The 21,863-nt window shown below is 41.1% G+C and overlaps 1 protein-coding gene across 4 annotated transcripts in view; it reads right to left on the bottom strand.

Moving 5' to 3' along the window:
- mast3a (microtubule associated serine/threonine kinase 3a) overlaps window positions 1-21,863 on the bottom strand; it is a 30,082-nt gene that overhangs the window by 5,482 nt on the left and 2,737 nt on the right. Inside the window, exons 1-20 of one of the 4 annotated variants that reach the window (XM_030401530.1) lie at window positions 19,819-20,280; window positions 16,067-16,155; window positions 15,272-15,344; window positions 12,906-12,926; window positions 12,628-12,706; window positions 9,596-9,753; window positions 7,310-7,385; window positions 6,847-7,056; window positions 5,577-5,678; window positions 4,927-5,059; window positions 4,110-4,195; window positions 3,711-3,811; window positions 3,183-3,391; window positions 2,829-2,967; window positions 2,473-2,605; window positions 2,206-2,371; window positions 2,012-2,113; window positions 1,223-1,345; window positions 877-995; window positions 577-758 (exon numbers count right to left, since the gene is read on the bottom strand). In XM_030401530.1, coding sequence (XP_030257390.1) covers window positions 577-758; window positions 877-995; window positions 1,223-1,345; window positions 2,012-2,113; window positions 2,206-2,371; window positions 2,473-2,605; window positions 2,829-2,967; window positions 3,183-3,391; window positions 3,711-3,811; window positions 4,110-4,195; window positions 4,927-5,059; window positions 5,577-5,678; window positions 6,847-7,056; window positions 7,310-7,385; window positions 9,596-9,753; window positions 12,628-12,706; window positions 12,906-12,926; window positions 15,272-15,344; window positions 16,067-16,155; window positions 19,819-19,904 — 2,387 coding nt within the window. In that variant the 5' untranslated portion in view covers window positions 19,905-20,280. Of the gene's footprint in view, window positions 1-576; window positions 759-876; window positions 996-1,222; window positions 1,346-2,011; window positions 2,114-2,205; window positions 2,372-2,472; window positions 2,606-2,828; window positions 2,968-3,182; window positions 3,392-3,710; window positions 3,812-4,109; window positions 4,196-4,926; window positions 5,060-5,576; window positions 5,679-6,846; window positions 7,057-7,309; window positions 7,386-9,595; window positions 9,754-12,627; window positions 12,707-12,905; window positions 12,927-15,271; window positions 15,345-16,066; window positions 16,156-19,818; window positions 20,281-21,863 lie in introns of those variants that run through there. The other 3 variants (XM_030401532.1, XM_030401531.1, XM_030401533.1) reach the window with 3 other exon arrangements.

Raw genomic sequence — 21,863 nt, 5'->3', positions numbered from 1 at the left:
TTGGTTTGTGAGGCAGGGTTGGGGTTAAGGTTGACCAAAAAGTTAACATGGTTACATTGTGAGGAAGAAACATGACCTTTTGTCAATCTTCTTCATTATTAAAATGCTGATTTCATCTGCTAAAACATCACAATATACATGTCAGTCTTTAATGTCCTAACAGTCAAGTCCATTCAGGTTCATAGAGGGAGCTGGAGCTTTTCCCAGCATGCACTGAATGGAGCGCATGAAAGCTGACACTGCCATTCACACCTATGAGCAATGTGAAAGCCTCCACCTGACATGCAGGTCGGGTGGAGCATACTGACAAAACCCAACACGCACACTAATGCCATATAGAAAAGGATCAAACCTGGGTGAAGTGCCTGGACTGTTGGACTGATTTAACATGGTATTATTCCAAACGCCCCATTTTCAGTGACGCATAAAAATCTGAATATAAAGTACTTCAGAATATTGCACCTCCATCTCACATTTTTCATTAAATTTATGGTTAACAAGGCAAGAAGGAGGGCTGACAATAAATCTTCTCTTCTCACAGTGAGGGCATCACTCTGTCACATATCACTCTCTCACCTCCCCCTGTGTCCATCTGCCCTCCTGTCTCCGCCAGCCAAATGTTTGTATCCATCGCCAGGGGAGAGGACTCCCCTGCCCTCCCACCGCTCTTCCTTCTCCTCACTGTGGCTTCGCTCGGATGACGACAGGCTCTGGTTGGACGGTGTGGAGGTGGACAGGTGCTCTGTGCTGCTGTACACCTAGAGATTAATGAGGAAATGGGTTACATCAATGTCTTCAGTTTATCAAAATAATATTTATCTTTTGATAGCATTGCTTATACTACAGGTGAAGACCAAGCAAAGCAGTAACAAGTACCTTGCTGAAGCGGTGGGCCACAGAGGAGAACTGCCGTAGCTCCAGTGATGACTCATCATCGTTGGTTTCATCGTCGTCGTCGTCGTCTGAGCCCAGGTGACAGTAGCGCTCAGTTCGGGCTGTAGGAAAATCAGTGATGGTGTAATTCAATGATGAAAACTGATCACACCGGTTTTTCCTAATTGAAATCACCACCAGGCCATTACTGTAAAATTACCAACATTCTGACTCTCATAGTAGTGTGTCCTCCTATGTTTCTCATAAAGATGTCCAGGTTTGTCTGTTTGTTTGTGTGTTTTTGTTAATGTGTGTATCTGTCCATGAATCCAGCTGATCTGTCACGTACTGTCAAAGTAACTGGTGTCGTCCTCAGTCTCTAGTTGAGGTATGAATTCAGCTTTCTGTCTCAGGAGGCCATTCCAGTCCAGACCCAGGAAGAACGTGTGCACCTTCACCTCAGTGGTTCCACCTGAAGCGAGAAAGAATTAGTAAAGTAGTAAATAAACAGACATATATTTTTGGTTTGCATGTCTGCTTATCTTGGGGCTCGTTAATATCTACTCCTAAGATTATCTCATTTATACCACAAGATCTCCTTTTGTGTTTTATTAAATGACAATATGGCTCTGAAAAAATGTTTGATCGGTAGAGACCATTATAAATGTCACATCACGATGATTTTAACAGTAAAAAACAAAACTTCTATGCAAAATAACCACTAACCACTGATCATACCAATATCATGCAGTCCTAATCAAGTTTTCTTAACAGTGGCCCTGCCACATTCCAACTGTTTCCTTGTTAACCTTCATGATCACAGCTATGACGTAAACACTATAAGTGTGTATTTGTTAAACGATTCTCATTAAATAAAGCCACAAAAATGTCTCACACTGCCAGTACAAGTACTGTAATCGGGTCTCTAAAGATGGAAAAAATCATCTAAACATTTCTTCATGCGTCCACATCCGGCTTGTATCTCTCTCTTATGAAACCCCCCCATTATGGCTAGCCCCAAAACCTGAACCATTAAAGGTGACACGAGACCATCTGTTTGAGCCTCTTAGCCTCAGAAGGTCACAGTGATCTGGCGGGCTTTACTACAGAGGGTCTTGTCCACACATTCGTCACCAACCTGTTCCCAGACGCTCCAGGGGGCTCTGTCTCAGCAGTCTCGTGATCAGGTCCTGGGCATCGGCTGGCAGAGCGTCCTCCCCGTCTGGCCAGATGATGTCATCTGGATGAAGAAGCACATACCAGTGATCCAGTGAAGAGATTTAAATATATCTTCAAAGCCCTAGGAAGTGTTGCATGTGTTGACTCTCTTACCATTGACCACCTGACCGAAGAGCTGCTCTGGAGTGTCTCCAAAGAAAGGCACACAGCCCACTAAGAACTCATAAAGGATGATGCCCATAGCCCACCAGTCAACTGGCTTCCCATAGCCTTGCCTTAGGATTACCTCTGGAGCAATGTACTCTGGAGTACCACACACCTGCAGAAAGAAAAAATAGACAAAGAGAGCAAACTGACGTTACTGAAGGTCATAAACACAACAGTTAAGACAAAGCGAGGACGAGATGAGAAGAGACAAACCTGTTTGTCGATGAACTCTCTGGTATCCTTTTCAATGTGTCCTTCGTACAAGTTGGTGGTCATGTTCATTAAACCGATCTTTGACAGCCCAAAGTCTGTCAGCTTTATGTGTCCCATGGAGGTAATTAACAAACTACAGATGACGGAAACACAGAAATGTTTCATGTTACATCAAACGCTTACCCCCAAAAACATAGATCTCAGACTCAGTAAGAAATACCAAAGGCTTCAAGTTTAAAAAAATGTTCCAACTTCAAAAAGATCGCAAGTTCTTCATCATCTAAAATGATTAAAGCTTTAAATGACTTAGGTGCTACCCGGGAGAAAAAAAATCAAAATGTCAAATGAGGACTCACTTGTCAGGTTTGAGGTCTCGGTGTACAATGCCATAGTTATGAAGGTACTCTAAAGCCAGGACAGTCTCTGCAAAATACATGCGTGCCATGTCCACAGGGAGAGGACCAATGTTCTTCAACAGGTTGGCACAATCTCCACCTTAAGGTACAAACACAGTCAGATGCTTTGCAAGAATGTGATTTGCATTTCCATAGGATGGGCACAAAAAGACTACACATCTTAAAAGTACTCTAAATAAAGTTGTGTGTGCCAAATTCTTGGTAAATACACATTTTATAAAAACACATATCATCCATGTGTATGAATGCTTATGAATGAATTTGTGTATGTGTATGAATTTCAACAAGGCTGACCTTCCACATACTCCATGACCATGCAGAGGTGCCTCTTTGTCTCAAAAGAGCAGAACATAGAAACCACGAAGGGATTTTCAGCAAAGGTGAGGATGTCTCGCTCCACAAACACCTGCTGAATCTGGTTCCTAAGCATCAGGTTCTGCCGGTTGATCTTCTTCATGGCAAAACGTTGACGGGTTTCCTTGTGGCGAACCAGAAAAACAGCCCTACATGGCAGGAGGAGGGAGGAGAGAGGGCAAAAGAGAAGGAAGGAAAATTACAGGACAAATGGGGATAGAGGGTTTACGAGGGATTGAGCGGAGTGGGAAAAGAAGGCGGGGAGAAAGATGTGGAAATATATACATCACTTACGAGTGAACATCAGTTCAGACTTGAAATGGAATTGTCCAGACAAATTCTAAGTGTTAAAACATAAATACTACAACAAAAGATCCTCATTTTAGTTTCTCTTCCCCTTTTATTGGGCTATCTGCGGCATCGGCAAAGAGACTGAGTCAAATGCCAACAAAGAAGTCTGTTACTCACCCATAGGCGCCATTACTAATGAGCTTGATGGTCTCAAAGTCGCTCTCCAGTGGTTTCCTGCGAGGAGGGGTGCAGGCTGCTCGGCTCTGAATCACACCCAACCAAAAAAAAGAGAAAGACAAAAACAGGAACTTGAGCATGCATCTTGCATTGCACTTCATCTCCTTATCTGATAATGTGAAGGTTTTCTGTCTGCCAGTGTTAACAACATAAACTGTACCTATCCAAGTAACCCCTTAAGTGTTGTTTAGCTACACTTTATGAGATTTTATATTACTTCAGTAAAGCTGCCACTGCCTTTATAATCACTTTGCCTAACACTGTTTATTCTGTCTAACTGAGAGTGACATTATAATTCATTATAGATATTATATATAACTTTATATTGTAAGCTTATACCTGTGTGGGTGTTGCCTCTCCAGGGTCATCAGAGTCTCTGTTGGACGCTCTGTGACTTGGACTTGTCTGCTCCAGATGGACCATCTCTGTGACAGCAGCAGACACACAGATCAAACTCCATTCAGCTGAACAATGAGGGCTTATTCAATAGTTTCGAAAGATCATCACTGATTAATGATGCCAACTACATCACAAGTGTCACTGAATCTAAAACAAATGTTAGCACCATTGTAATATCTTTTTATGATTTGTTTATAGCATATCTGATTGTGGGTTTTTCAAATTCAGTTGATTTACGTTCTGCTCTGTTCAGTATTGGGAAAAGAAACATGTAGCTCCGTAGTATATTTCAAATGTGCTCATCAAAAACAAAACCTGTTTAAGTCGTCAACGAAGGATCCTGCATTATCACAACAGTAAAAAAGTGCAGACAGTACAGTGAAAGTAATAGTAAGTTGACTGAAATGTACAGAATAATAACTGCCGTCTCTTGTACTGTATAAGGATGAGCCTTGTTTACTTGCAGAGCTATAAAATAAAGTTGTAACAAATATAGGGTTACATAAATATAGTCCCATTAGCTTTATTGTTTCTCCATATATATTTTTTTCTTTTATTGAGGGAGCCATCTTTTAAAATAAAGTAAATATTGTATCATATAACTGTAGAAAACGCACTGATTAATTATGCCAACAATAATAATAATAATAATAATAATATCCAATATATGTCATACACACCCACTGCATACATTGCAATTCTTCCCAAACACACAACTCTAAATAATAATGATAAATATTTCATTAAAATAGATCACCTTCCAGCGGATCCCTGGTGAGGCCGAGTTGGCTGATGATGTATCGTGGAATATCGGTCTTGATACCCTGGCCCACCTTGGCTTGACCTTCTGCAACCTCTAAACGTTGGTAAAACTCCTCCGGATCGAACTCCTGCAGAAAGAAAAGCAAAGGACATGGTTTTAATGCATTTTAAATATCAGCACTCAGTGCAAAAAAAATACCACAACAGCACAGGGAAGTGTTACATGAAAAGTGCACACAGTCCCCTGACAGAAAGGCTGCAAACTGCACACCAGGAAAAAACTTAGAAAGTGAATCCAGCTGATTGCTTCTCGACTTATAGGAGAAATAGGAGAAATATCTGGGCTAATTTAGGACTTGAATTACCAGCTCGACATCTACTATCAGTGTTAAATGTCTTATAAAGCACTCCAACTCAACTACCACCTTCTACACTTGCTGTTGGTTTATTCCAACATGCAACTGTGTTATCATAACAGCAAAAACTATGATTACTGAACCGTATCATCACTGTGTGTGACTCACCTGTGACATCTGCATTTGAAGAGACAGATATTATGTTCAAGGCTCTAAGCTGGTAAGCACCGTGTTGCATTGCATCACTCCTCTACCCATGATCGCCACTGCGTCTCCCACTGAGTCTTACCAGACACTCCAGGAGCCGGGCTGGCCTGGAGATGATGATGAGGATCTTCTTGACCAGTTTGGTGATGACGGTCACCTCGTCACTCTCTGAGCGCTCGTACGCCTGATCAGGAAAGGACAAAAGGATGATGGATTACTGTTATGACTTTAATCCAATTTGGCACAAGCCACGAGGCAGCACGGCTTGTCCACAGAGGCTGCCTGTGCTCCGGCTCGTATTATTTTTAGCATCCATTTCATCTTCTTTCATGATCTGTTAGTGATTCCATGAACCAGGGCTGGTATTTCAACATCTTGCATCAATACTCATTTCTGTTCGTTGCCTCGCCATATTCATAAATGATAGAAAACACTTGCAAAGGCTGTGTTATTAACACTCATTGTCTCCATATCTTAATCTAACATTGCCTTGCCTTGGTCAAACAGCAGGTTTCAGGTCTTTGTTTAAGAAATGGTGAAACAAAGATGTCAGACAGAGTTCAGGTTAGACAGCTGATAGTTTGTGAAGGGCTCTGTGCCTTAGCCTGTAAAACCTGTTACAAGATTTGTTTTGAAAAAGGGTATAGTCAGAGCAACAGCCATTTTAATCCCAGAGAAGAACTTGCAAGCACAGGGACACATTCAAACATTTTAACATGTGACAGGAGGGAAAGTAAAACTCTGAGTGAGCTGGAAAATGAATGTGGCTTAGTGGAAATTATAGACCAAATAATGTCTAACCCTGATGCACTGTAGGATAAACTAAGCTACCAGAAGACTGAATGAAAGCACTGAATCGACTGCAACTGTGGCCCCATTATCAATAAAATTAACTTGATGTTAGTTATCCGACTTTCTGTGTATAAAGAGAAAGTCATTCAGCCCCTCAGCCTGCAGCAGAGGCTGTAATCTGTTTCGCAGAAGGCGACATTTGCTGCAGGAAATCAGTTGCTGAAAATGTTATATAATAGATCATTATGCAATCAAACACTTGACCACTGCACAGATCTTTGTATTAATATAAAATGACAATGCCATTACTGGCCAATGAACTGGAATCAGTGCTGAACAAGAACCAATCAAACAGGCAATTTCAATTCAATGTTCCCAGTGAAGCTACAGTGTAGCACGCAATGTCCCAGAGGGCAAGCTGAGCTACTGGCAATCAGAAATCCACTGACCATGTCTGAGATGGAACAAACATTGGCTCAGCAGTTGCACGGGTGAATAACAAATAAAAAAAAGGCAACAAAACAATAATCAGATGGAAAACCATTTTGAGAACCACTCACCTCATGCAGCAGCTTCTCCAGTTTCTCCTGCAGCTCCACAAAGTACCTGGAGGTGACCAGGCCTTTCTGCGACTTGTCCAGACAGTCTCTGGCGAGCTCCACCAGCTGGTGCTGAATGAATCCCAGCACACCATCAGCCAGGGGAAGAGCAGTTCCTGGGGAACACTCTGCAATGATGTCGAGCAGCTGACCCTCCATCTGGGCTGTCGCCTGGGAAACAACCAAGATGGAGGACTCAATTTAAAATGGTGACAGCAGTGACACTTTCTTTAAAGATTCCCCCCTCCCACAGGTGAATGAGGCAAGATTTTTAAAAGCTCCTGTCCTGTTTTGTATGTGTTTTCCAAAGCTCATGTGTGCTTTGTAAATAACATTGAGATGTATTACTGTGAATATTTTTACAACTACAGATTAGAGACAGAGGAAGAAGCAAGAAAAAAAGCAAGAGAAACACTGACAATACCTTTGGAAAGCGTTCTTTGTAGACATGATTCATCATGACAATTTCATTGTCAAACGTTCCACAGGTCCGTCCAGGGCTGGATGAGAACCAGGTTAAAGACAAAACAGAAAGTAGATCAGAGATACAATTTGACACTTAAGATCATATCATATTTTTGCACAGATAAAGATAATCATTTATGAATGCTACATTTTAATCACATATAAATAATGGAACCTCTGATTCTTTATCGATTCATCGTTTAGTCAATATGTCAAAAAATTTCCCAGAGCCCAAAGTGACACCTTCAAATTGCTTCTATTGTCTAACAAACAGTCCAAAACCTCAAGACTTTAATTACTATTATAAATTACAAAGAAAAGCAACAAATCTTCTATTTAAAGAAGCTTGAACAAACAAAGTTTGACTAATCAATTAATTGATACAAATCACCAGATGAAAACTGACATACGAAAGCTGTAAAACTATGTAAATCTTTTAAAGAATCATTGTTAAGCCACACTAAATCTAGAAATTTCTTACTCTCTGTCGAACATTTGCACTTTATTTGTGTTAACTGCCACCTGACGTGTTTGTAAATGACACTAATGTAATTCAGATCAGGTTCTCGTCAGCGGTATCCATGACCACATCTGTTGTGTTCACAGGGCTTCAGTTACAAGGGTGCACCTTTGAAACCATCGTACACATTACAAATCAATGTACTGTCATCACAACTGTTAAAAATAGCCACCCTGGGTGCCCCAATACATCACATACTACAAATAACATAACAAACACATTACTATTTCTGGTGACCCACAACAGATGCAGTGGCGCAGCAGTGGTTTTATTTAAGGGCAATAGCAACAGTTAACCCAGTGAGAACTATTTGTGGGTGATAAGAAATGCTTCACACACCCTCAGGAGCTATTTTAGAGCAACACAGACACTTGTTAGTCGTGCATTTCTATCATCAATATGTGCAACAATTTAGAGGGGTATCAATTTTATCAGTATATATGTCAAATACATGGATGGTGTTTTCTCTCTGATGAAACTATTGGAGGGATCGTGATAACAACCCTCCGCAGCCTATTATAAAAGTCTCCAGCAACCTCAAAACTCCCTGCCGCTAGAGCTTTTCAGAGGGCTTGTTTAAGTGTTTCATGAGAGCAGCAATCCTGAATGATGAGGGAATGCTATATTCTAATCCAGGGGATCACAGCAGGCTTTTTTCCAGAACCACATAGAATTACCAGCCAGTAATTCATTATTTATAATGATGCATGAAAGACATTACAGGACATTAGGCCAAGTTTTGTCGGTTTGAGGAGCCACAATCCATCCAAACGCGACACTGCTTGTTTACGTCTCTATTTATACTGCTGCTACCAAGTAAGACACTGACGCTTACTGCAGGCTTCAAACAGGCTCCAGTTGATTTCGCAGGTCAATTCATCTCTCATAATATTATTCCAAGTCTGTGATGGAGTAAGGAGCTGTGTAACAGTTCTTGGCTGTTAGCTAATGTTATCTATTACAAAAACTAACAGAGAATAAACTTTGGTTCAGTAATTTAAAAAAGGAAATGAGGTCATAACTTTTTTCAACAGATTCACTGTTCACTTATTGAACTACAGGCTTGCATGAGTTGGTTAAACTGGAAAGATGAGCTTGGTTAACTGGCTGCCAGCTAACATGACAGGGAATGGCTGCATTTTAGCCACACTAGCTCAAAAGGAAGAGGCTGGTGTTTTAGTTTTTACTAGCTTTGAGTGGAGTCTTTACTGCATTGTGGGAAAATTATGGCCATAAATACTGCAGTTGCAAAACAACAACCTTAATGCACATACTCAACATTTACCCTTTTTCACTGATTCATTTAATAGGTACAAGATGAAAGAACTGGAGTCCTGTCAAATTCAAACTCTAAACAAATATGGTGTAGCATATGACCAGAATAACTGCTAACTGCAGGTAATGTTAGCCAGTTAGCTCAGTTAGCTGTACAGTTAGTGTTCCAGACTGGGAGCTTGAGGCAACGGGGGAGTGTTAGTGCCTACTTTGCTAAGACAGGAGCTTCATACATAAATTCATACATATAATAATATCAAAACTGCCATTTCCCTTACTTAATTTTCTTGATGTTCTATTTAATTTTTGAATGTTTTCAACCAATATTCTTATATATTGCCCCTTTAAATCTGGTTACAACAATATGTGACAAGAGTGTCATGTGTTAGTGTAACAACAAATAGACAATGAAGTCCATAAGACTGAGCAGTACACGTAATTCAAAGCTACCTGAGACTGCGTGAGCGGAGCCGGACAGGAGGTGCGTGGTGTGCGCCTTCTTCGTCCGCCACACTCTCTGTGCTCCGGAAATGTTTGAACAGGAAGTGGAGATCATCTTGAGTGGGCTGGAAGGGCAACTGGTGCAATAACTCCTGGGAAGAAGAGGACTGGGAGGGGAAAAACGTGAACGAGAAAAGTGGGAAAGTACAGAGGTCAGTGTGCTGGAATATATAGAGAATTTCTAATAAAAACAATCTTAGCTCAAAACACATTTCCTGCTTTTGTCTGCTTTATTTTCACATTTGCATCTATGTTAGGTTGTGCTTCTTCTGCTTTGATGATAAGACATCCTGTCTTGAAAGGCTTCCTCTAATAAGAGATTTACACCGCCGCTCTCTCAAATTCACTCATTATCCTGTGAATACTCAGGGTCTTAAAGGCTTTCATGTCCTGCTATAGATCTGAATTAGACGTAACACTTGACAAGAACATTCTGAGAAAGGCTGCAATAAAATAAACTGTCATAAATCCCTTCCAGATTGAAGAAAATGACTCAGTGAGCTTTAGTGTTCTGCTCTGCTAAGGCAGGATTTTTTCTTTCCTGCTGCAGCATGCCCCGAGGCAAGCACCAGCGGCTGTTGCGTTGGCCATACATGCATTCGTTTTCTCTTTCCAAGACAAAATCTGTGACACGCAGCCTGGAATTTATGAGAACTCCCATCTGGCTGGGATCTTGTGTTTCACAGGAGGAAGAGCAAAGGGAGGAGAAGCTCATCTGACTCGAGGAATGAGAAGAGCTTCACAGAGAGACAAAGTGGGGGGAAAAAACAAACAGACAGAAAAAAGAAAGGGTAAAAGAGCAAGAAAGAAAACAAGTGATAGAGAGAGGGACTGAAAGATACCCCGAGGACGAAACTAGAGACGTGTCAGAAGTGAGCGAGAGCAGTATAAAGACCTCACTGACGGCGAGCCTGAAAGGGGCATTGTGCAGGGAAGGGCTGACCTCACCGTCTCCAAGCCATGTGGTTGGCCATACAAAATTACAGCTGTGACAGAGGAGACGGGTATTGTTTTTACAGCCAACTGCAGTCTCAGTAATGACTTTCAGGACAAAAACCTCAAGATAATCAGCACTGAAATGTTCAACAAATAGCTGATGGGTGTAGTTGGGCAGCACGACGTACTCGCTGGGTTCTGACTTTTCCCGAAAGGAAAAGCTGAGAGTGGAAATGTGAAACAGTGTACAGTCCCCAACTCGTGTGTGATGTCATCCAGGAAAAAGAAAGCATGCAATTCAACTAGACCCGTGTTATTTTAGTGATTAGACTTATTATTCCAGTACTTTCCCCTCAGTCATAAAGGGGCTACGCAGAGTACAGCTCAAAACATTTTGGTATGAAGTCATTTATTCAATAATAATAATAATAATAATAATAATAATAATAATAATAATAATAATAACAATAATAACAATAATTGGTCACATGGCAAAATATTTACTTTCCAACAGAGGTCTTGTTTTAAAATTCAACCAGAAAAATACCATATGCAGCAAAATGTTATGTATTTCAATTGTCACGTGCATATAAAACATCATATTTAAACTCTGGGAAAGGCATCTGAGGACTCATTCCTACTTCCTGTCTGTGGTGGAAAGAGCGAAACAAGGCTGATGATGTAGAGATGCATCATCGGACATATCCTGTTATGACTGAGTCATTAAAGGATACAACATCCATCTCCAGTCAGCTGTTTTGTCGACTGGCTAGGGAGGCTATGGTCGACCAGACTGTCTTGTGACAGTGTTGTGATGGCGTGAGAACGTTGTAGCCTTGGACTATGATTGTAGAAAAGGTTGCAGTTAGTTTCCTCACCAAGAACAGAGGCAGAAATCTGCTTGGATACATGGAGGAATGAAAGAATTTTCTCAAACATCTGCCGCAGCATAATCTACCTCCAAGCTGTACTCTGTATGCCTAGTCATTTTGAAGCATTTATATTTTAGCAGCATTTTTGGCTAACTACACTGATTCTAAAGCATCGATGAGTGTGCTGCTACATTTCACATTTAACTTGACATATTGACAGTCATGCTCCACAAGCTTTCTCTCCTCTTCAACTTGACAAAAATCCCACTAACATCCAGGAACATCTGTCGCTTATCTTCAGTAGCAAAGGATACAATCGACATTCAGTCCCAGGTCAAATGACTGTGCATTCAGAGGTTTATCAGTTATGGGAACATGACTACTGGGTGGACACACTAGATTTTCTCAAATTTATAGCGAGATGCTATGACTGATGTTGGTGGGTAAATACTTGTTTATCAATCTTTGTTCAAGTAGCACTAGAACGTTGTTCAGCGTTGAGTTTGAAAGAGATTCAAGTAAAAGCTACGAACAAAGTAGCCACTTTGATGTTGGCGGCGGCCTCCATGCTGGTTTCTACTGTTACTGTTTTCTGGGGCATTTTTGATGTGGAATGTGACACACCAGAAAAACAACAGAATAATGTGGTAATTTGGGTGTAAAAATTGTGTTCTCAGTTCCTGTTCAAGTCGAAAAAGGGAAAGGGAGGGAGTGTTTCCTATTCTTTAAACTTTTACATGACAATCTGGATCTCAAGAATACTTGAGGTTTTAAACATGCTTGTAGTCTTTCCCTGTGAGCTGTTGTTCAAAAAGGTGTAAAACTTTCACAGCTCATCCAACATACAGCCCAGGTGCTGAGCATTTTTATGAAAGAACTCTATAAACTAAGTCTACTGTCAATCAGCAGCCACTTTAAGTGGATTTATTTCACACAGTGTGTAATCTGATAGGATTCAGTCAGTCGATCAGCGCCATAAGTTTACAAGACACGGCTGCCCTGTAAATTAATTGATAGACCGACTACAAGTAACAAGAGAAGCTAAATGGTCCCGTGACAGTGGTTTGGAAAGAGGTTGAATGTCTGATGAGCACAAGAGTCAGACCTAACTGGCACTGATGACTGCAGGGAAATAAAGACATTGAGACAGATACAGTAGCAGACTCAGCTTACAGATACTGATGAACTGGGTGCGTTGGTGCAGTATCCAGACGAGGGGACCGACGCCACAGACCACCGTCGCCCATCCGCTCTGTGGAAAACAAAACAGCAACAGACTGCTCAGTGGTGGCTCCACCAGCAACACATATGCAGCCTTCACATCCTGTTGACTCACACCAATCCTCAAAGCTTCACCTTTATACGTTTTAAAACATCTTTGCATGCAAATTTGAATTTGAATCTGATGCCTGAATCTGTGGGAAGAACACGGCAGCTCATAGTTTTCTTACCTTTCAGTGCGGGCCAGTTGGCTACACAGATGCAGAAAGAGAAAGAAAGAGGGGAGGAAGAGGGGCGAGCAGAGACAGAAAAGTGAGAAAAAAATAGACACTGTTTAATGACAGTGACAGCGTAAGTCTGGCTGTCAGTCACAGCAATGTTTGTCTGTCACAGCTTGCAGCCACTCGCAGTCTGCTGCTGCTGCTGAACACCTGCCAAGCTGCTATCGTACTGCAGCACTCAGACTCATTGCCACTTAGCTTGTGACTCATTATATACTAACGCACAGACACAAACATACTCTCCCAAACAGGGCTTACACATACGGCATGAAACATCCACCCAGGCCGCTACAACAAACAGAACAAACTTCAACCCTTTTTCTGTATAATTTTCCATTTTCAGCTCGAGCTTCAATGATCGGATTTAGCGATCGGTTAGTTTTCAATCAATCAATTGTCAATTAATGGCCAACTATTATGATAACTGATTCATCAGTTTTAGTAATTTTTTAAAATAAAAAAAATCTTAAATCTTAATATTTTCTGGTTTCTTTACTCCTTGATGAGAGTAAACTCAATATCTTTAGGTTGTGCGCAAAACACAACATTCAAGGAAGTCATTTGGGGATTTTTACCAATTTAAGACATTTTATACACTAAAACAACTAATAGATTAATATATTTTCTTTGGTTGAAAGAAAAAAATCATCAGATGAATCAACAGTGAGCTAGTTGCAGCCCTACTTTCAGTGCCTCTATCTCCATATTCCCCATATTTTTCCATCCAAGATGGCACTCTGAGGACGTGTCCCAGTTTCCTTGACTGATTCAATCTGTGATGACAATGATGGTCAAATGTTTTCCCACACAAAAAACAGCTCTTGGGAACATGAAGCCAAATCAGTGGTGACACAATGAAATTGAACAGTTCTGCTCTAAGATCTAAGGAGGTGTGTGTGGGTTTTTTTTTCTCATTTAGTTCACAACTGATATGTATGTCATACGCTATACGTTATTATCAAATGCCTCACCACTGATACTAGGTTGTTGTATTAAGGTCCTGTGAGGCTTAAGAGGATAGAAGCAAAGATAAAAAAAAAAACAAGGTTTTACAACAAAAAAAGGGAAAATGTTGGAATCAATGCCTGGGGTGTAAACAGGAACAGAAAACTATTGTGAGCTACAGTGTTGGCAGTCCTCACACCTCAAGGTTGAAAGAAAGAACAGTGCAGCAGCTAAAGGATTATACCTGCTTCCTTATCATGCTTTTCCCTCATTTGCATTAAAAAGACTTGTGTATTCTTTACATAAGCCCCATCTATTGCATGTCTGGCTCTTCAGTGTTTACATGACACAATGATTGCACAAACAGCAGGGCCATACAGCTTGTGTGAATAACAAATGTACCCAGCAGAGCCCTCAAAAGTGCAGTAACAGCATCTGTCTCCACACTGGCAGCTTAAAAAGTCTCAATAAATTCAGATGAGTCATGCAGGCTCGTGCATAGGCAATTCTATCAGGAGACATCCCCTCTGCGTCCTCCCCTGGGATGATGGTGCAATATGCCATACTGCAGTGCAACATCTAATGCTAATTCAGAGCACATGATATTGGAGATAGGCAGCACAGAGGTACATACAGTGAGACAGAATATTCTCCGTCTTATGGAAAATCGACACACTATTTTCTGCGACTGGATGTGCCAGGGCCACCTCCTACTCCTTTAAATCCCAGTGATTCTGAACACAGTTGCAAGAATAACGATGAGAGGGCAAGCTTTGCCATTTCCCCCCATAATCACTGCAGCCCTGAGTAATGTGTGTGTGCACGACATGCCGCCTTAATTGGCTTGAAAAATGCAGGGACCCATGTCCATCGAATGGCCCTGAGGGCCCTTCAGCTGGTTGGACTTGCCTCTCGACTGCCTCATTTCAACGGGGTGCAACAGGGAGCAAGCAGGGGCATGTTCATTATTCACACAACTCAGTTTCCTCTCATATGGGGTTATTTTAGCGTGCCTTTATTGGATTTAGCTTAAAATAAATGAATAAATGTTGATGCTCTGGCTAAGTTTTGAAGCAGCTTGGCTATGTCCAACACTCCTTGCAGGTTTCTTGTTCCTGCGTTTGACTGAATCATAAATGGATATATATTTTTTTTTCCTTGGGGTTTATTTCTTATGATTTCAATTTAAGCTGTCTTCAGGATGGCGGTTCGTGTCTTTGCAAGAAGAAAGATTAACCTACTTTAATGTTAAAATATGCAGCTAATCCTCTGTTGTTTGGGGGCATATGCGCTGCATTTTATCAGCCTTACAGTTCTTGTGTGAGGTAGGGTACAAATCCATATTAAAAAGCACTTTAGTTCATTCTTACCTGCGGGCAAACTGGAAGTTGGCAGAGGTGCTGGCAGAGACATTTCTGGGGCTTTCTGAAGGGCTGCTGCCAGCTGAAGAAACAAACCAAAACCAGGTGCTGACTTTGATAAGCTGAGATGACTGAGTAACTATCCCACTGGCTGTCCTCTTGTTTTGCATGATTAGTTTTAAACTAGTTTTACTTCACAGTTCAACCTGAAACAATCAAATCTTTTAATTACAGCAACACTCTCGTAGACCTTAAACTAGGCCTCGTCCCTTTCTAATCAAGAATCTCAGTTTCAGCAGACTGCAGGGAGTCCTGTTGTGGAACCCATCACACCACATATTTTTTAAAAGGGTCACTAAAGGGTTTTCATGCCAGCCCCAGAGGGCAGAGCACTACCACACCCAAACATGGATGCAAAGAATGAATAAGCCTAGACTGAATGAGTAGCCTAGAGGAAGCTATAGGAAAAACATCATCATGAGAAGGTAAACCGCTGTATGTCTTATGCACATAATAATCCCATAGCAGTGAACACATCCCTATGAAGACCACCAGAGGGGAAACCAGTGCTCGTCTTGTGACATACAGCATCAAAAACATGGCTGGAGGCACATGTATAAAGACAAAAACGCTAATGTAATGGTCTCCTGCCTCTGATGAACCCTCTCACCTCTTCATTTGATATCATCCTCTTCTCTGGTCAACGCTAACGCAAAGTAACGGAATGAACTCTAATTTAACTGACTAACAATATCGCACATGGCGCAAAGCAGACACATTCAACTACAAACAACACACAAATACCTGTGGCAAGTGGGAGAGGTGAGAGTGGACGTGAGAGAGTGGGTGACGGGGTCCCGACCGCTAAACTCCTTCTCTTGTTGTTACGGGAACTGTGAGAGGAGGAAAACAAAGGAGAAGAGAGAAAACATTTGTTTATGCAGAGCGATCACAGACACAATCGGTCCTCACATGTTGCCTTTTATCAGTCACGTAAGATAAACACAGTTCGACCTCTGAACTGGAGCTGCTGATTGTGATATGCAAAACACTGATTACGGTTATGATACCGATGACTAATGTGGGTGTTTATACATAAACATGCCTGTATGCAAATATATAAGTAGACTCTCACGGAGGAATGTCTGTACTGTGTATTACGTTGGGTCAAGGTTAAAGGGTGAGTTCACCCAAAGATGAAAATTCAGTCATAATCTACTGCCCTCGATGGAAAGTCTGGCAAGGTTTTTTTTTGTTCAGCCATTTTTGATGCTTCACAGCAAAATAGTGTTGCAGCATTCTCCCAAACAACTTAAGTAGTAGGGACCTGTTTCAAAACATTAAAAAATGACCTAATAAAAAGGACAGAAAATGGCTGCATACAGCTTGCCAATCATAATCCAAGTCTACTGAGGCCTTGAGATCCCCCATTGATTATTAAAGATGAAATTTTCCCTTAAGTCGCTAGCTGAAAGAGTTGGCACGCACCGTCTCAAATGGATGTATGAGCTCAAATGCGCGCTCATACACGTTTCATGAGGATTCATGAGAACTCTGGATCTCGGCATATATCAAGAGTTTACTTGTTATCTGAATGTTTGTCTGACACATGTGTTAAAGCCAAAGTACCTACTACAGACAGCTGGCGTGGTAACACTTTTAGCTTTTAGATAATGACTTAATTTTCTTTCTTTTTTTTCACTTTTCCATTCAGTCACATTGTTATGTCTTATAATTAACAGAATTAATGTCTTCCAAGATAATGGAAACACATAGATCATATGAATATCTAGGGAGCAATGCGGAGAGTGGACTATGAGGTAAGGTATTATACTAAAGTATCAATGATGATCCGATGACATCTGGAAGTCATTTTCATGTGAGAATATGGGAAACATCTGGAAAAAGTAGTGGTGCTTGTACCACTGGGAGCACCTGATCCTATAAAAACAGTGCTGTCCGGCTGTTATACAACGATGCAGAGAAAATAAGGGGACCCACTGACTCCAATGACATAACTGCAGGCCATAACACGCCATCCATACCATTAAAGATCCATCACCGTGCATGAACACAATCTTTACCCACACATACACAACACAAACTGATCTATGAGGAAATCAATGCGGGTTTTCCATTGCACAGGGAAACTTTGGTCACAAGCTTCTTCTGAAAAAAATGCATCCGCATGTTTGAAGCTTTTTTTTTGATGGATGCAAACTGAGTCCGCCAACCACTTATTTTGAACTCCTTTTTTAGTCACATGTAAAAGTAAGACTGGTTTAAAGCTGGAAGATACTCCTAAGTGGCATTTCGAAGCATGACTCACCCACACACAGTAGATGTTTGTGTAATTATGATGCACTTGCTTGCAAGTTCAAATGTTCTGTACATTTGTGCCTGGAGGGCTGCTTTGTGTGCTTAAGACTTCATTTTGAATATAATCAGGGATCTTTTAGGTTTGTTTTTACATCCCCCAACAAGCCTTGATGAAATCCCATCAAGCCTTTCGTTTCATCAATAGGAAGTCGATCCCATCTCTCTTTCTCTCTGGCAATGACCTAAAATAATTGAGGGGCTGAGACAACAACAGAGCCTGACGTTTCTGGGTCGGTGCTGAGGCAGATTCACGCTGTAGCTATATGGCCCGCAACCCAAAAATGAGATGGCACAGCAACAGGGATTAGGGAGAGCCAATAACTGCATGACTTTGGCTTCAACGACACACCAACCACAGAACGCCATTTTGAAATGCACCGTTTCACTCTTATCTGAAAATAAATAAACACCCTTTTCACACCATAGAGCCTGGGACAAAAAATATAAAGGCATGAAAAAGCATCACTGCATCACACCATGACCATGAGAGAGCTTTATCATCAGTTGGCAGTGATAAGGCAGCTCATATCTGGGACAAACAATAGTGGGTTGTAGGGAGCTTGCAGGCAGACATGTAGCATGATGAATGTAGGCCACTGAAATGTTTCCCATGTCTGCTGATGGTGAGGGGTTACATTTACTCACTGGGCTCCATTCACAGTCATGCTGTTGAATGGGTTCCACAGCTGAGGCATGCTGCCAAGCTACATGGAAAAGGTGGATTGCTTGATACTCAACAAAATCTCATTAGCAGCCTGTCAATAATGAAAAAAACTACGACATGTAGGTTTGCTGTGGTAAATCATATTTCCTGTATTGAATTCTACCCTGTTAAGCACTTGAGCCCTAAAGGCTCAAATATTTCCTTGAATTTTCATGAAACGAGACCTTGTTTTGGAAGCTTTTCATGTTCCGCATTGTTTCATTATAGACATGTTGTTGTATCTTATTCTTTAATAAGATTTCTATGAAGTATGAAGGCATCCTCGTGCGGAACTTTGTAGATCAGTTTAAGAAGTGGCATGTGCTATAGAGTGACATATCACACTATATTTCTTCAAATATTTAAGTAAGATAATGTTGTATGTTAAAATTAAAATATAACAAATATAGTATCATTTAGCATAATGTATAGGTCTTGGTATCTTTGGAGCCTGGACAAAAATGTTAAATAAATGTCTTTGAGGTCGAGATATGCTTGGGCTGAGGGTAATATCATACATATATTTCATTTGTTTCAGTATCTGTCAGGATGTCACATTTTGTGAAATGATCATAAAGCATTTGTCTATCCATGGAAACACTTCTTCATTCCTTTAAGGCTCAATGCAGCAGATAATAACAACAATACAACTATCATATAGGCTACCTGAAAACCTTACATTTTCTGAGACAGTTATTGTACCTTTAAAATCTCATACCTTTGCCACCATGACACATGAATTTACATGATGACAGCATAGGTTTTCTCCGGGAACAACACTCATATAAAAAGGTGTTTGTGCCATTGAAACGAGCTACAACATATACATGCAGTGCCAGAATCACAACAAACCATCTCACCATGTAAATATTGCTGCTTTGCAATAAATGACGATACGATCACTGTGACTGGCAAAGACACACAGAGCTTGAAAGGCACATTTGCCGCTGCACTCTGTGAGGACTGATTAAATTGATCTCACAGATAAAAGCACATGTACAACACTACAGACTCACTAACCACATCAGCGTATCGATCAGCAGCGCTTGGACTCGAGTGTCGCTGTATGCGACAGCTGGTGGCAGACAATGCAGTCTGCTCACATACACAACACTCTACAATGGCCACGTTTCTCTGTCGGAAACAAAAACTAGGGCGGATGTAGCCGACACATACAGTTAACGTACTGTCGGCTATCAGACACCGCTGAAGCATTATCAGTGTGAGCTGTACGCCGACAATGTCACCGAGCACTGTGAGGGGTCTCCTTGACGGGCTGCGAAGCAAATAGCTCAACATAAACGTTCAACAAATTGCCGTTTGTCAGACGGTGAATGGCACAGCTCAGCGGGGAGCTGATGACAACCACAGGCCGAGCAGACGTCCTCGCTTAGCGCCACTTTAGCCAGGACTGTACCGCTTTTGTCCGCATATTCACCAAGAGTATCACCATAAACAGGCTCGTCAACGTTACCTTTTGGATCTTTTCATCATGGCCCCAGTCACAAAACTAGTTTTGTAGCTCGGCAAAACGGTCCAGTAGTAATTTTGGTCAGACATGGTGATGGTGCTGACGGATAAATCCAATCCAGATATGAGAATGGTCCTCTTGCTACAGTGGGAGCATCATGTTGAACAGTTTATGTTATTGGTGCTCGCTAGGCCAGTACGCAATGTCCAACGGCAGAAACTCCATTCAGCTTGGGTACAAACTGACCCCAGACCCACGACACGGCAGCTCGGTGCTGGCGAGCGCCTGCTAAGGCCATGTCCTCCCCTCTCCTTTTCCCTGTCGCCAGCCAGATTCACCAGACAGTCCGTGCCGAGCGGGATGCGACATCATCGAGTGATATCTTCGCCAAAATATTAAGAGTGAGACAAACTTTCCAGCAGAAACGCCGCACAGCGCAGCCGCGTCAGCGCGAGTCGGAGGGAGGAGGCAGCAGTGATGCCTTCACGCACTGTCGGAAATCTCAAGTGTACCGATACGATGTTGCCCAACGAAAAACAGAAGGGAGACTGAGGAGTAATGCATTTCCATTGATATCGACATTTCAGACATGCTCACTTATTCACGCACCTACATCTTAATTTCTCTGAATAAAATACATAAATGTAAAGAGTGCACAGGAAGTCGTGTAGAAGCTATTTTTTTTTCCCAGTTATGGGCCATACGACTGCTCTTGAATGTTGCATTTTTGCCATCAGGGAACATTGAGATCCTCATGTGATTTTCATGGATTTCAAGGGCTGCACAGCACATGTTCCCCAGGATCTAACTGTCCTTACATTTTAATATGAAGGACCACAAGTACTCAATGTACTTATCTGCATGTACTTATTGATTGTTTTATGTTGGGTGTTTTCAACCCCTTTTTGTTTTGACAAATGAATTATTCATTTGTAAATTAGCTTATAATTCCTTTCTTTTTTGCCCAATAAAATATTTAAGAACTTAAAAAGTACTTTGTAATTAAGTCAATGTATTTACCGATAAATTAATTAATTTATTGCCTATCTTTATTGTACAGTTTGTTATTAATGATTGAAATGCTTTATCATTATTTCTGTGAATCCTCTGGCAACCCTACAAGAGTAAACAGTTAGTCTTTTTCAGTACCCTCAGATAGATACTGAAACTAACAGTTTCCAAAGCAGCGCTCACTATACATGAAGTTACAGACATTCATAGGCCCCAATTGCCCCAGATTCAATGACAGTCTATTTGTGGTAATTTGATTATGTTAAAAACAATTGTTACAGGGGCTCAACAGGATCCAACACCTAATTTTCTAGGCTATAGTACACTATAGATTAATAAACATTTCCACAAACAAGTCCCTAATGAAATATAACAATGATTTGTTCCCAGAAAAACCATTCATCTAATCCAGAGCTCCAGGCTTCCAGGCCTTTGAACTTTTGCATTTAGGTGCACCAACAATTAATCTGGTCCAAAAATACATTTTAATTACATTGCAAATGATTATCAAAATATGGTTATAGGCTACATTTTATTTTTAATTAGATATGCTGAATTTCAGGCGCACCAGTGTGAAATAAAATAAACGTTTTCAAAATAAATTGTCTTTTTGGATTAGAGCTGTCCAATACCATTTTCTTCCTGAACTGCCTGCATGAGCTCTACCGTACCCTTTATGGATGTTATGCTATGACTGTGCTTGAAGTCAAACTAACCCCTTCCTGTTTATGGATATTGTCTGGATCCAGCATGTTAAGCAGTATTGATACTAGTATTGGCTCAGGCACTCGTGTGGCTCGGGCACCACTTGGTGATGCCTCGCCCTGCTCAGTTGTCTCCTGGATCCACACACTTTACCTATAATTTGTATCAGATATTCTGTCAATGTAACTTGTAAACTGTGAGTTGTTGCTCTTTTTCTGTACACGCGACATCTATTGCTTGTCTGTCCATCCTGGAAGAAGGATCCCTCCTCTGTGGCACTTCCTGAGGTTTCTTCCATCGTTTTTTTTTACCCTGTTAAAAGGTTTTTTGTT

Source organism: Sparus aurata, chromosome 21 (assembly GCF_900880675.1).
Source record: "Sparus aurata chromosome 21, fSpaAur1.1, whole genome shotgun sequence".
Taxonomy (NCBI): Eukaryota; Metazoa; Chordata; class Actinopteri; order Spariformes; family Sparidae; genus Sparus; species Sparus aurata.
The sequence above is the reverse complement of the archived record's forward strand: the minus strand, read 5'-3'. Positions and strand labels throughout refer to the sequence as shown.